The sequence below is a fragment of the Polyergus mexicanus genome, unplaced genomic scaffold, assembly GCF_030449975.1.
Source record: "Polyergus mexicanus isolate NDT 795.1 unplaced genomic scaffold, iyPolMexi1.0 SCAF_4, whole genome shotgun sequence".
NCBI lineage: Eukaryota > Metazoa > Arthropoda > Insecta > Hymenoptera > Formicidae > Polyergus > Polyergus mexicanus.
Genome location: NW_027223324.1, coordinates 13,020,820 through 13,034,722, shown reverse-complemented (window position 1 = coordinate 13,034,722; position 13,903 = coordinate 13,020,820). Strand labels below are relative to the sequence as shown.

Below are 13,903 nucleotides of genomic sequence, written 5' to 3'. Positions count from 1 at the left end.
TTGGGTTAACTTAGAGAACCTCTAGGAGAGAGAGGCGCCAACTAGCCATTTCGTGATTGGCTGGAATAATTTGTGCCGATGTGGTCATTGCGATGCCAATGCAGAGCAGATGGGATACGAATTCTCGGACCGACGATATCAAATGTTTAAGGTTATATTATGCATATTACAAAATATATAATGCGTAATATAATTCCAAACATTTGATATTTTCGGTCCGAGAATTCGTATCCCATCTGCTCTGCATTGACGTCGCTATGACCAAATATATTATGCCAGCCAATCACGAAATGGCTGGTTGGCGCCTCTCTCTCCTAGTGGCTCTCTAGGTCGTCTTAAGATCTCATTCAACCAATGAAATGGCCGCTTAGGGTTTGAGCAGAATAACTGACTTGACAATGTTTTATGACTTAAGTCTTTATCTTGAAGTAACGCACAATACTGTACTACAGTATTAAAGTCATAAACATTGTCAAGTCAGCTATTCTGCTCTAGCCCTTAGCATCTTAAGACCGTACTTAAGACGATCTTGAATATATAAGAACGAATACCGGTCCTTAATATGTATCTTTTTCGAGTTCGATTGGACACATCACCAATTGGCCAATTTAAAATAACTCTTTGATTGGTCAATCGTTGCTGGTTGCCCGAGGCACCGATCGGTGTCGGTAGTCGGTATGAATGCCTGTACTCAATCGGAAAGTGGTCAAACGGGACGTTCCCAGTCCCCATTTTTTTCGTTGGAAGGCTTCCATTTTCCATGAACAATAACCTATTTTGTGCGATGAACTGTTCATAAAGGTGTTCAACGAATTAATTTCATTAATTATATATTATCTTCATGATAAAATATAATTCTTGAGCAGTCTTAAATTTGTAATATGTCGACCAGATTCGTACATTCTGTTAGGGTTCCGCGTATTTATAAATTTACGGCCGATATTGTATGCCGCGTGCAAGAGGATGGTGCCAGTCTAAAAACTTTAATTTACGAGAAGAATCATCCCGTAAGTTCAAAATGATTTTAGACAAAATATAGAAATAGAAAAAAACTACGGTCTTTTTGCGACAATTTTATACTTTTTATAGTGATTTCATGTATTATATAGATATTTTTTTAAATAAGGCTGTGTCAATACTTTTGTATATAAAGTGTCATAAGAGAAATAGAGATCATTTATAAAAAGAAAGAAAAAAAAATGAAAAATTTTCTTTGTAAAAAGACTTAATGTCCTTGAAATCTTTTTCATATAAAAAAGAGAATACATATGAATAGATACATTGGAAAAATATATTTTTTGTATATTTTAATCTTGTCCAATAACATGTTTTCATATTGCAAAAATGTTTTTCGAAATATTGTCATGCTTTATATTTATGAATATATACTAATTTAAGTATCTAATCTAAATATCTTATCCATGAAACATTTAATGCTCTTGAAGAGAAAAAAAATTAGAAAAATACATTATTTGAAGAAATTGAGCGAATTCTATATATATAATAATATAATTTATTTCAACATTTATTTCTTCAAGATGTCAAGAGTACCAACTTTTTTATTTAAATTAAATTATATATTTTTTCTTTCCGCACATTTTTACAATGTACAAGGCAAACTCAACAATATTGTATTATATAACATAGAATTCTTTTATTATTTCATCTCATAATAATTAATCATGTTATTGATCATACTATCGATATACAATACAAGGTATCTTAGATAATATTACTGAAAAGGGAATGATTTCTCATGAATAAATAAATGAAAAATGTAAAAGACAATTTTTTTAGGAGGTTTGTTTTTGGAATAACTTTAAGAATAGAAAAGTTTATATATATAATGCTCTGTGAAAATGTGAATTTTACATAATTGTGTGTGCGTGTATGTGTGTATTTATTTTTTAAACTATCTTAAATTTGAATAATTTTTTTATACATATATGTATCAAATTTGTATGTCTCGACCCTGACTCTACAAAATTAAAAAAATGTATAAAAGAATATATTTTATAGAAAAGACAAAAGAGTAATATTAATATTTTTACAACTTATAATTAACATTTTTAACTTTTTTATATAACTATTTTAGTAATTTAAATTATTTTAAATTGCTTTATTCTATATAAATTAAATGTTTTATCTTTTTCTTAAATTTATATTTTAATAACTACTATTGAGACAAATTTGATAGCATGTAACAAAATCATTGAAGATTATTCGAATTTTAAAAAGCTTAAATATGTTATATATATTACTTTCTTATTTTTTAAATCATTTTTCTTGAAAACTATATAAAAAAATATTTTATTTCATATTTTAAACATATATTCTCATGAGAAATTATCCTCTTTTTGATTGTTACTGATATGAGGATATTATTTAATAGAATATTATCCTGTATATTATTTAATAGAAGAAGAAAACAGATTTCACATATGAATTATTTTGCTGCCTTTGCGATTTAGAACATAGCTGGCATATATGGCCTCTCAATGAATACCTTGCGAATGCTGCCTCACTTAGATCAACTCTTCCACAAGACCCACATTCTCACAGAGCAACCGCGTTTGGATCCCTGGCTAGCTAGAGTTCTTATAACAGAGCTTCTATGGGGCAAAAAATGCCTAAAGAGTCACTCCAAACCAGTTTTAACTGTGCTAGCTTATGAGAAGAAGTTGCAAGAAGAGTTGAAAAATCTCAACTACATAGAAACTTTCAACTCTCATAAAGAAAAAGGTAATTGTACCATTTCGCTGCCCAATAATCACGACATGCTTGCATTTTTACAGAGATTTGATCTTTGGAGAATCATCATTGTGCAGTAGAGATCTTTTCCTTCATGGTCCTGATTATTCGCAACTGCAGGATACTGTCCAGTAGACAGAACAAAGAAGCTGGAATCAAAAATTTGTGGGATCATCAAAAATCCTGTCGTCAGAATCTGAGTTGTGACAAAAAGAATAACTGTGCGATGGGTCTGGTGGAAGTCATGGGAACATTATTTCTATATAGTATTGCGATGTTTACTTTACCATTTGCTGCCTTTTTCGGGATACAACATTTCATGATATTAGAATTCCAGACCGATACTTTTGTAACTAATTGTGTTTCTGTGCTGGCTGCTGTGATCATAGTGAACTTCATTATCTCTTGTTATGCTTATCAGGCTCTACATGAGTCCATTGAAGAGAAAGAACAGAATGAAGATAAAATGAAAGTAGAATCTAAGGAGAGTTTGAATAAGAAAGTTGATTAAAATAACTTTCTCTTTGATAAAGAGTTTATCAGAGATTTCTTATATTATGGAAAGGACAAACTTTTTGTTAGTTAAGCAAATATATTTGTGTATAATTGATGTATATATATTATTATTAATTATAAAAATGGGGGGGAAAAACTTATTAATTAAAAGAAAGCAAGATATTCTATATTATAAATAGCAAAAAATAGCACTACATTAATATAAATATTAGTTCATAATTCTTTGTTGTCAACATTACATAAGCGTATGTAATATGTCACTGTAAAGATTTATAAATACGAAACGGTTTTGATTGATTTATATAAAAAATAAATATTGTCTCTTGTTTCAAGCCTGTTCTTTTTAGAATTATGTTATAATATTAAATTTTGTATTCACAAAATAAATAATAATAATAATAATAACATAGGGGGAATTTTCAGAAACAGAACACCTAACTATTTTTCTCGGTTTTAAAAATGCAAAAACAATGTATAAAAACATGGATACTCATTTTGACAATATATATATTTTTTTAAATTCAGATTATTATTATGCTTGATTTATAGCACATTTTTTTTAGTTCTTGTATATGATAAACATGTATGATGATTACATTTAAACAATTGTGTGTGTGTGTGTGTGTGTGTGTATTTTTTTCTGAAATTTTGTTTTAGAAAGTAATGCATTTAAAATAAAATTGTTTGTTCTTGTCATTGATGATCTACTATGCAACATTTCACACAGATATGATTGTATTCTGAGATACTATAGAAAAATAAAATTTTATTACTACATATATATATATATATATTCATTGCCATTAAATTAATCGAAAAATTCAACATATTTTTTGTACCAAAAGTTATAATGTGATTACTAATCATGATACATTTCTTTATGATTGTAATCATATCAAATATATAAGAAATAAGAGTTATTTATTATAATAATATCATAAGTATTATGATGCAAAAGAAAATTTCAAATAAAAAACGAAATTTTTTTTTTATATAGTGCAAAAACCTCGATACGTCCGTGTCAACACTCTTTTATTATCAGTGGAGAAAGCCATCTCCTTCTTCCAAAAAGAGGGATGGCAGTTACTACGCAGCAGTACAACATATTCCTCATATCTGCAAACTTTATCACAATTATCGGAATCCTATTTTATACAAGATTTTCATATACCAGAAGTGCTTGCTTTTCCGCCCTTGACATCCTTTCATGAACATTCCGGCTATCAAAATGGTGAACTCATTCTTCAAGATAAGGTACGAATAATAAGATATAAGATATTTTTAATACTGATAAAGTACTCTTTTTAATTCTTCTTTTCTAATTCTAATCTATCAAACAATTTTATATATATATATAAGAAATTTTTATTTTTGTAATTTAATATTAGAGTTTAGCATATATATATATATATATATATATATACAGAAAATTTTTATTAATTATTATTGTAAAATTATTATTAGTATTCTTATTTATATATTTATTAATCTTATTTTAATTTCGGATTTTTTATCTCATATTTAGGCTAGCTGCTTGCCAGCACACTTGTTAAATCCTGTTAGTGGTTCCACAGTATTGGATATGTGTGCGGCACCTGGCATGAAGGCTACTCATATAGCGGCAAAACTACAGAATTATGGGTATGTAATTTGTATATGTTGTGTGTCTTTATATAGAATTTGTTATATGAGATTATACATCAAAAATAAAACTACTAAATCTCTGTTATTTTACCATGTAACAAATAACAAATTCTAATTTCTTACTTAATTTTAAATGGATTTGTTCACATAATTTTGAGGTCTAATTACCAATCTTCAATAGCAAAAATTAAAAAAATATAAAATAATAAAAGATATTGAAAAGACAATAAAAATATATTCAGAATTTTGAATATATAACGTAAAATATGAGAAATTTGAAAATAATTCATAAAAAAGATTTTATTAAATAATTAATTTTTCTCTTTTATATCAATATAATTATGTTTGATTAATATTACATTACTTACACATTTTTTTTTTAATGTTTGAATTTTTGGAGAGAGAAAGATAGATATTTATAAAAATTCTTTTCAGAGAGGTTTATGCTGTGGAAATCGATGTTAAGAGATTTGAAACCTTATTCAGACAGATAAAGACAACTCATTCCTTCTGTGTAAAACCTCTTAATCAAGATGTTTTAACTCTCGATCCGAAACAGTATTCACATGTGGAATATATCCTGGTCGATCCAAGTTGTTCTGGATCAGGTAAAACTCCTTTACGTTTAATCTTTTAAATTATCAATAAAAAAAAATGCATTAAAGAATTTAAAAGCAGATAGTCGATTATTTTTAATTAATAGAATTAATTTTGATTAATAAAAAAGACATCTATTACAGATATTGTAATCATTTGGACATATTTTGTTTAATGCTTAAAGTATAACGCTATAAATAAATGAAAATTTTCATTTATGTGGAATGATTTTTATCACAGGTATTGTGGACAGACCAGAACAAAGCAATATAAACAACAAGTCTTTGTCAAAGCGCCTGCAAAATCTACAATCGTTTCAAGCTTACCTTCTTAGATACGCGCTCCTTAATTTTCCGAATGCGAAAAGAATAATCTATAGCACCTGTTCTCTTTATCCTGAAGAGAATGAAGAAGTGATAGACGAAGTTCTCGCTGATATCGGCAATGCTTATTGCCTGGTACCAGCTCAACAGTTGCTGAAAAATAATTGGATAAATTTTAGTTCTAAAAGATACAATTGCGGGGATAAATGTTTGTATTCGAAGCCAAATCTTGATTTTTGCAATGGTTTTTTTGTGGCAGTATTTGAAAGAAACTTCGACGTGGCTCTGCCAGAATGCAAACGCAAAGGAGGTAATGTAAATTCTACTATAGCTAACTTAGATATAAAAAAAAATGATTTGGTGAAGAAAGTTGAATGCAAGCGAAAACAGCGTGAAAAAGGAATAAAGAAGAGGAAAAGAGAAATCTCAATGAATGATGGACAAGTGAAGATATCAAGGAATGTTGTTGAATTTGTCGTATCACAAGTAGGAAACAAAATAGAAAATGAAATAAAGACAGAAAGAAATAAAAAAGACATAGGAAAAATCGATAATTGTTCTTTATCAAATTTTAATCAGGAAGAAATAACATTGAAGAGGTCAGAAAACATTCAGATAAAGATATCAGAAGATACGAAGCAAAAAAAATCAGGCAAGAAGAAAAAATCGAAGAAAGAGAAGATCATATGTGATAAATAGAAGAGCAAAACTTACACGCGGAGCACAGGTAAAAAAGAAAAAAGAAAAAGCAAGTAGAAAGTTTTAGGCTAATGGATTTGTATGCTCGATGCGCGTCACAATCGATAATATTAAGGAAAGTCGCAATCCTGTTTTTTTCTGAGAGAGAAAATCTGAACACACGTTTATTATGAAATTATTTATTAAGACTTGTTATTCTTCACTATAATCATAATACGATGTCAAGAGCGAAAAATTATTTAAATTTTTTTTTCTTACATTATACATTAAAATAGATTAATTTTTTTACATGTTTCATAATTCGTATTTGATAAAATAGATTTATGAATTTGCAAGATTCTATATTATAGACTCGTGAATTAATAGATAGTTTTACAACTTGATAAGTTATAATAAGATATATTTTTGTTAAAAAACTGTAAGATGTGTATAAATTAGATTATATATTTATTTATTAATTAAATAAATTAAAAAAGAAAAGGAATACATACTGATAAGAAAATTTTACGAAGAATACGTGATAGATAAACATCAATTCCAATGTGCTTCCGATAATTCCGCAGATGCGATGCGGAAATATTTGTGATAAAAATCACTGAATTCTATAACATATATTGAAGTGAACTTTCAAGAGTAGAGAAATGACTCAGCTTAGATTCCGTCTCTAAGTTTATACCATTGAATACGAGTAATGTAGCATACAAAGAAATTGATTTGTTTTGATGTGCATGTATAGCACAAGAAAAAATTATACAATTTTTCATATTTAATATTTGCCATAATTCAATACAACTATTTAAAAGAATCAATAATTTTAAATAAACAATTACCAAGCAAATTTTTATTATCTTTGATATCAAATATTAAAGTTGCTTTCTCTCAAAACGATTTTTCTGGAATTAGCATACACAATATCTCAAAAACGAATCAACCGAGACCAGCCGATTGCGTATTATGTCCTGCTTTGCTACATTAGGAAAAAAAGAACATGTCTAAATTGTATTAGACCATGTATATGATCCTGGCATATATATTCTATACTTATTACGTTATATATACTTGCTTGTAATATAAGTACTCACTTTATCGGCAATCGGCGACACGGCGACACGGAAGCTTGTTGACCTCCTTAAAGTCAACTGATAAGCACATTGATTACATCAAGGTGTATATATTGTATAATTGCGGGGTGGAATGGTTTTTCTGATAAAATATATAGACATATAGAATGAGATATAATTAAAGGATAATTATATGATTTAAATTTCCGATTTATATGTATTAGTCTGTTATAAAGCATTTAAATTGGTAAAATCACGTTTATATATAAATCGTAACATACACATAAAATGTCGAAAAATATTGTTTATTAGAGAATGGTATGACTTAAAATATATACTACTGTATAGCATAGTTATAATCTAATGTGTATACACACAAGAGGCTTCTCTTTGGGTGGGGTGACGGAAGAAGAAAGGGAAAATGCTAAAACTATCATATTAGAACTAGAGTGTGCAACAAAATTATTTCTTTATATTTTTAGATTAAAAACAAAAAATATCTCGAAGCACGTGGATTAGTTATCACGCGACCGCCTACGAGATAGGCAACCGGTCGAACGACAGCGTTGTGTATATATTATATATATACATGTATATAACTGAAATATCAAGATATCTATGTATGATGCGTTCAATTCTAAAATTCAGCAATAAAACAGTATATACATACTACTGTATATATAATATATTTTGCATTTTGTGTTTCTTTCTGAAATTTAAGTTCGGTGCAACAAGTTTCGCGTTCACTGACACGGGTATCGACGCCGCGACGAAGAGCGACGAAGGAGACGGTGAGAGAGGACATCGACGGTTACCGGCGGCCGGCGCCGAGGTTGCGCGGCCACTCGACGCCGGGACGTCATCGTCGAAAGACGTATGAATATGTATACTGTCGTCGCGATCATAGCCGATTGAATTTCAACGCAAAGGCAATTCGATCGCGATTCGTTCGCACGTAATATGGCAATCGCAAGATATGCCGCGAAATTAATGCCGATCGCGATCATCGATGATTACAGCGTAGTGTCAGTGAACCTCAATGAACTTTAGGCCATCTTACTTGGCGGATACTTTATTTTCACAGTGTCGATTAACCAAATCACAAGTGAGTGTGAGAAATTTATAATATTTATTTATTAAACGAAAATTTTTTTGATATATTAGTATTTAATATTTAATTGTTTTTATTTAATTTCTTTTTCTAATTTCTAATAATTATCTTTTCGCAAAAATTAAAATATAAATACAATTTTTTAACTGTTACAAAAATGCTGTTATACATATAATTTTAAAGTAATTTTTATCGATCAAAATAATCATCATTGGCTTTGTGATATGTTTCTTCCGTCTTCAAGATGCTTTCCAATTTTTTTTTTAATGGTATGGGGGGAATGCACAGCCTTCATCTCTAATGAATGTTTACATAAATTCAAATAATGATTTTCATATGATTTTGAAATGATTTCAATTATTGTTAAAACATAGAGTTTAAAATTATTTAAATACTGTCTAAGAGAGGAAGAAAAAAAAAGTTTTCTCGAAAGTGAGAAAAAAGGTGAATACGTATTCATGAGAATTCTCCCTTATGTATTCTTAAATTAAATTAAGCAAAATAATTTTATGTAAGGCATAAATGATAAATTTCTTATTTCGCTTTAATAAATAACTTTTCTTTTTAACTATAATAGATATTGTTTTTGTTTGTTTTTCTATGTGGTGATGTTTGCTCTGCTTCTTGAAGACTCAACTGATGCTACATTGTAAGTTTTAACAAGTATGATTCGAATATCTTTTTAACTGTAATTTCAATTTTACAATACAACTCAAATAACAAGATAGACAATAAGAGCTTGTTAAAGTATCTTAAATTCATATTTAAAAAAAAATTGAGATTGTATGTATATATGTAAATTATATATATGTATGAAACAGGATCGTATAAAAGTATAAAAATATTTATCACAAAGGAATTAAACTATTGTATATAAGTAAAAGTAATATATAACTAGTAATATAAATAACTATATATAACTATAAATAAAGTAATATAAATAACTATAAAAGTAAATGGAAATAAAAAAATTAATTAATTACATAATAAATATTTTTATACTTTTAACAATAAACCCAAACAATATGTTGCAAAAGGTTTTGCAATATGTTAACTTTATTATATATATAAAATATAAAAATTATTATTTGTTAATATTCTCCAGTAAAACCAGAAAGATATAACTTCCTTCTCTTACTTATATAAATTAAAATCTTTCTTAAGCTACATAAACTGAGATTTGAAATGAGAGTATATTACTGCCATAGTTTTGTCTGAACGTTGTTGTCTGCCAGTTAAATTTATTACTTTTGTTAGTTGAAATGACAGAATAGTTGCTAAATAACAGAAAAAACGAGATGAGAAACGAGCGCATAAATCAGCGCGAAAAGCAGTCGGCACTATTTTGTATTCAAGAGAGGTGTGGTCACGCACGATATGTCTTGCGCATACTGGGACTAATGATAGGTAGTTAGTCACGAAACTCTTGCGGAATTCGATGATTCAAAAAATATAAGCATACGATTTAGATTAAAAAAATGGATGTAATCCATTATTGTATAATATAAATTTTCTAGTTTTCTATAAATATTTATTGTGATACAAAGAATTGCAAAAACTAAAGCCAATGATAGATTTTGGCATTTTGAAGCCTCTCTAAACAATCAATCGATTTAATTTAGAGGTCTTTTGCAGTAAATGAGGTTCTAGCCGCGCGTTTATTGAAAAATTCGCCTAATTCACATTCAAGATTACAAAAATGCAATATGAAATTATTGCTCTATCCATGTTCTCGCTCGTATGTACAATAAAGAAAGTTTCGATTTGAGAATCGAATATTAGATATTCAATTATACATAAATCATTCATTAAGGGGTAAAATTATGAAAGACGACAAAATACAATACATATATTATACATAGATCTACAATAGTTGCTGATCGATGGATCTGCAGTGGGAGCTGCAGTGAAATAAAAACGACTGATCGATCGGGAATCCTCGGTTATCACGCAACACATTATATTGTCTTAAAGTGGCGATTCCTGTTTCCATGTTCAGAATCTTGAAATTTTAAAAAAACACGTGCGCTCCACATCTGCTTGCGATACAATCATTTTCCGAGTAATTATATTATACTATATGTATTATACTATAATTATAATATATGTAAGTATGCTAGGAACGAAAAAGCAAAAGTCTTTCATTTTTATAACAATATGCATCGCCTGTCAATGATCCGATATCCGTTCATTTTAGATCTCTTTAATTCATCATATATTTGTTTTTAATTTTTAGCATTATAATACATTTCTCATCGTATTGCAAACACGACAGGTTTACAGAATTCATCAATTCACTAAGCAAACTTCTTTCTATCCAACGCGAATCTGAATCCTTTTCTGCAATTGTAAGAGCGCAGGCCAAGTAAAAACGTGTAAAAGTGGCGGCGGCCTCACCTTGCGGATGATCGAGATTGAAAATCAATCGGGTTCGCGTGCCGATAGACTGGGGCAGAACGAAGGCGGTAACGGGGGTGACGGTAACGGTGGTAACAACGGGGTTGGTGATACAGACACCGTGACAAAGTTGAAGAACGTAGGTGAGAAATCATCTTACAAGATCGCCCTTATAAGATCATGTCGTACTATGTATGTGTAGGGGGGAGAGGCGGAATTGATGGTTTGACAATTAAGAGTTTGCAAAGACTAAACTTATTTAAATTCAAATACAACTTGTTCGTTTAAATTTATGTTATTTTTTTTTCAAGTTGGATCTTTTCCCATTTATATATATAGTTATTGCAACGCGTCAAAAAATTATACATATATACTGCATATTATACATATAAGCTCGCGTATGCGCGCATGTGTTTTCTGTATTAATATTCTTAGAATTTTTTGATTAAAACACCAGTTAAGATATCGATCTAAACTTTTCTCCCTTGTATACAGATATAAATATTTTATATATATTGTATAATGATTTTTTGCGTCATTTTTTTGAAGAATTTTTTGAAGTGAAATTTTCATATTGATCGATTGCTTTTTCGAAATATCATTTGATAATTTTGATGAAAAAACGATTTATATAATAAATAAATAAAGAACCGATAAAGTAGTGGTGTGATTACAATACAAAAAAAAAATAAGTTTGGCTATAATCAATTTCAAACAACTCTAACTCTTTCATTCAGGTTCGATGAGAAAAGAAGAGCAAGAAAAACCGCGAACTCGCGAAAACTCGCCAAAGAACGGCGCCGCCGCGAGCATCGCGACGCCCACAGCAGCGTCAGCGATACCGGTGGAGGATGACGAGGAGGACGAGGAGGAGGAAGAAGAGGAGGAAGACGTTGTAATAGAAGAGGATGAGGAAGGGGATGAAGAAGGTGGTCTCGCAGTGGAGGGTGGAATCGCAGTGGAGGGTGGAATGACGATGCGAGAAGAGATCGGGGGTGTGTCGATTGATGGCGAGGGTGGGGGTGGAGACGGCATGGCCGGCTTCTGGAGGCAGAGCAGACCCTCTAGTCCCCGCATGCCGCCTCCGGAGCAGTCGGAGCAGTCGAGCCGACCCAAGAGCCGGCACGAGTTACAAGCCGCGAGATACAACAACCTCGGCTACTGGCGAGCGAGAAGAGTCACCTTTTACAAAAATGGCGACCCTTATTTTCCTGGTGTTGAGTTTCGGTAAGAATCATTTTAATCAAGTTTACTCTAACTCAACTTATTGCAATCTGATAGAAGATACTGTGATACATATTAAGAGGGATATATAGAATAATTTTATTATATTAACTTATTAAAAGATTATTAATTATTGATTATTGATGTGTATAATAATTAAGTTCGTAGATTTATAACATTTTTCTAATCTAAAATGGAAACAAAATAAGCTATGCATTTAATTTTTTATTTCTTCTCTACATCCTATAAGTTTTATTTTAGTAATGTGAACACACACATATATACACGCACATAATATGTTCAATAATTGTTTACATAGTTTTTTCAGTTTTATCGAATCTTTTATAGATGTTAAAATAAAACTAATTACATGTATAACTATAATATAAATGTTAGATAAATTATATATATATATATATATATATATATATATATATATATATATATATTTATCTAATTAATAATTGAAGGGATAAATTCAACTCAAAACAAGAAATTTTTCTATTCGTCACTTTGATCAAATTTTTAAAATAACGATTTCCCAAATCAAAATTTAATAAAAATAGGGTATTGCTATTTTTACCAAATTTAGGTATTAAAGCCGTAATATCCAAATTTGATAAAAATAGCAATAGATTTTTATTAAATTTTGATTTGGGGAAACGCTATTTTTGAGATTTGACCAAAATGCCAAATAGAAAAATTTCTTGTTTTAATATGCTGAATTCACTCCTTCAGTTTGGACATCTGGGATACCTTGTATATCGCAGATTTTTCTTAAAAGATTTTGTAAATTCAAATTTTTTATGAAAAGTTTGCCTTTTTATAAAGCGCCGAGTTTTTGTAGATGATCTCTTTGTAGCAATATTGAAATTAAGAGCAAATTGAATATAGTTTGAATAGAATATAGTTTGAAAGAAGAAAGAATATATTATAACATCATATTTCTTTTTTATTTAATTAAAAGATTTTAAAAAGATAATTTTTTAATTTTAATAATTTTGAGATTATATTCTCTATTTAATTCAGAAAAATCTTAAATATTCAGATTCAAACCTGGACGCGATATTGGTTCTTTGGAAGCCCTATTGGATAGATTGTCCCTTCGGATGGATCTACCGAGAGGTGCGCGGCATATCTTTTCGATGGATGGTGACCGGAAGCTCACCCTTGATGAGCTTGAAGATGGTGCCTCCTACGTAGTATCCAGCTATAAAACTTTTAAGGTAAATAATTTTTGTCAATGATAGAAATAAATTATTATATAGAAGAGAGAAATCAAAGAGAAAAGATTATGCATTTATGTGCAAATTGAAGTTAAATTTAAAATAATTTGTTGGAATGTGCATGTTACTTGTTTATTGCAAAGTAAAATATTAAATATATGATACAATATTATGTAATGTTTTTTTATCAAAAATAATTATATGAATGGGCAACACACACACAGTGATAATTTGTCTTGATAAAAAATATATAAATGCGCGTTATCATAGATAGGGAGAATATTAATCAAGCCCGAATAAAGCATGACCTGATCGACCTCGATACTCGTGAACTTGACTGACGTTGTAAACACG

The 13,903-nt window shown here is 29.4% G+C and overlaps 2 protein-coding genes across 4 annotated transcripts in view; both read left to right on the top strand.

Moving 5' to 3' along the window:
* Positions 1-689: 689 nt before the first annotated feature.
* Positions 690-8,267, top strand: Nsun5 (Nop2/Sun-like domain containing protein 5). Its single transcript, XM_070293908.1, has 6 exons — positions 690-1,007; positions 2,472-2,742; positions 4,265-4,521; positions 4,793-4,908; positions 5,347-5,519; positions 5,749-8,267. The coding sequence occupies exons 1-6, from the start codon at positions 882-884 to the stop codon at positions 6,528-6,530; spliced, it is 1,725 nt and encodes a 574-aa protein (XP_070150009.1). The 5' UTR covers positions 690-881; the 3' UTR covers positions 6,531-8,267.
* A 182-nt stretch (positions 8,268-8,449) lies between these two features.
* Positions 8,450-13,903, top strand: part of Dcx-emap (Doublecortin-domain-containing echinoderm-microtubule-associated protein) — a 28,173-nt gene continuing 22,719 nt past the window's right edge. Inside the window, exons 1-5 of one of the 3 annotated variants that reach the window (XM_070293904.1) lie at positions 8,656-8,696; positions 9,333-9,351; positions 10,978-11,242; positions 11,837-12,326; positions 13,372-13,549. In XM_070293904.1, the coding sequence (XP_070150005.1) occupies positions 11,107-11,242; positions 11,837-12,326; positions 13,372-13,549 (804 nt within the window). In that variant the 5' untranslated portion in view covers positions 8,656-8,696; positions 9,333-9,351; positions 10,978-11,106. Of the gene's footprint in view, positions 8,697-9,332; positions 9,352-10,977; positions 11,243-11,836; positions 12,327-13,371; positions 13,550-13,903 lie in introns of those variants that run through there. The other 2 variants (XM_070293906.1, XM_070293905.1) reach the window with 2 other exon arrangements.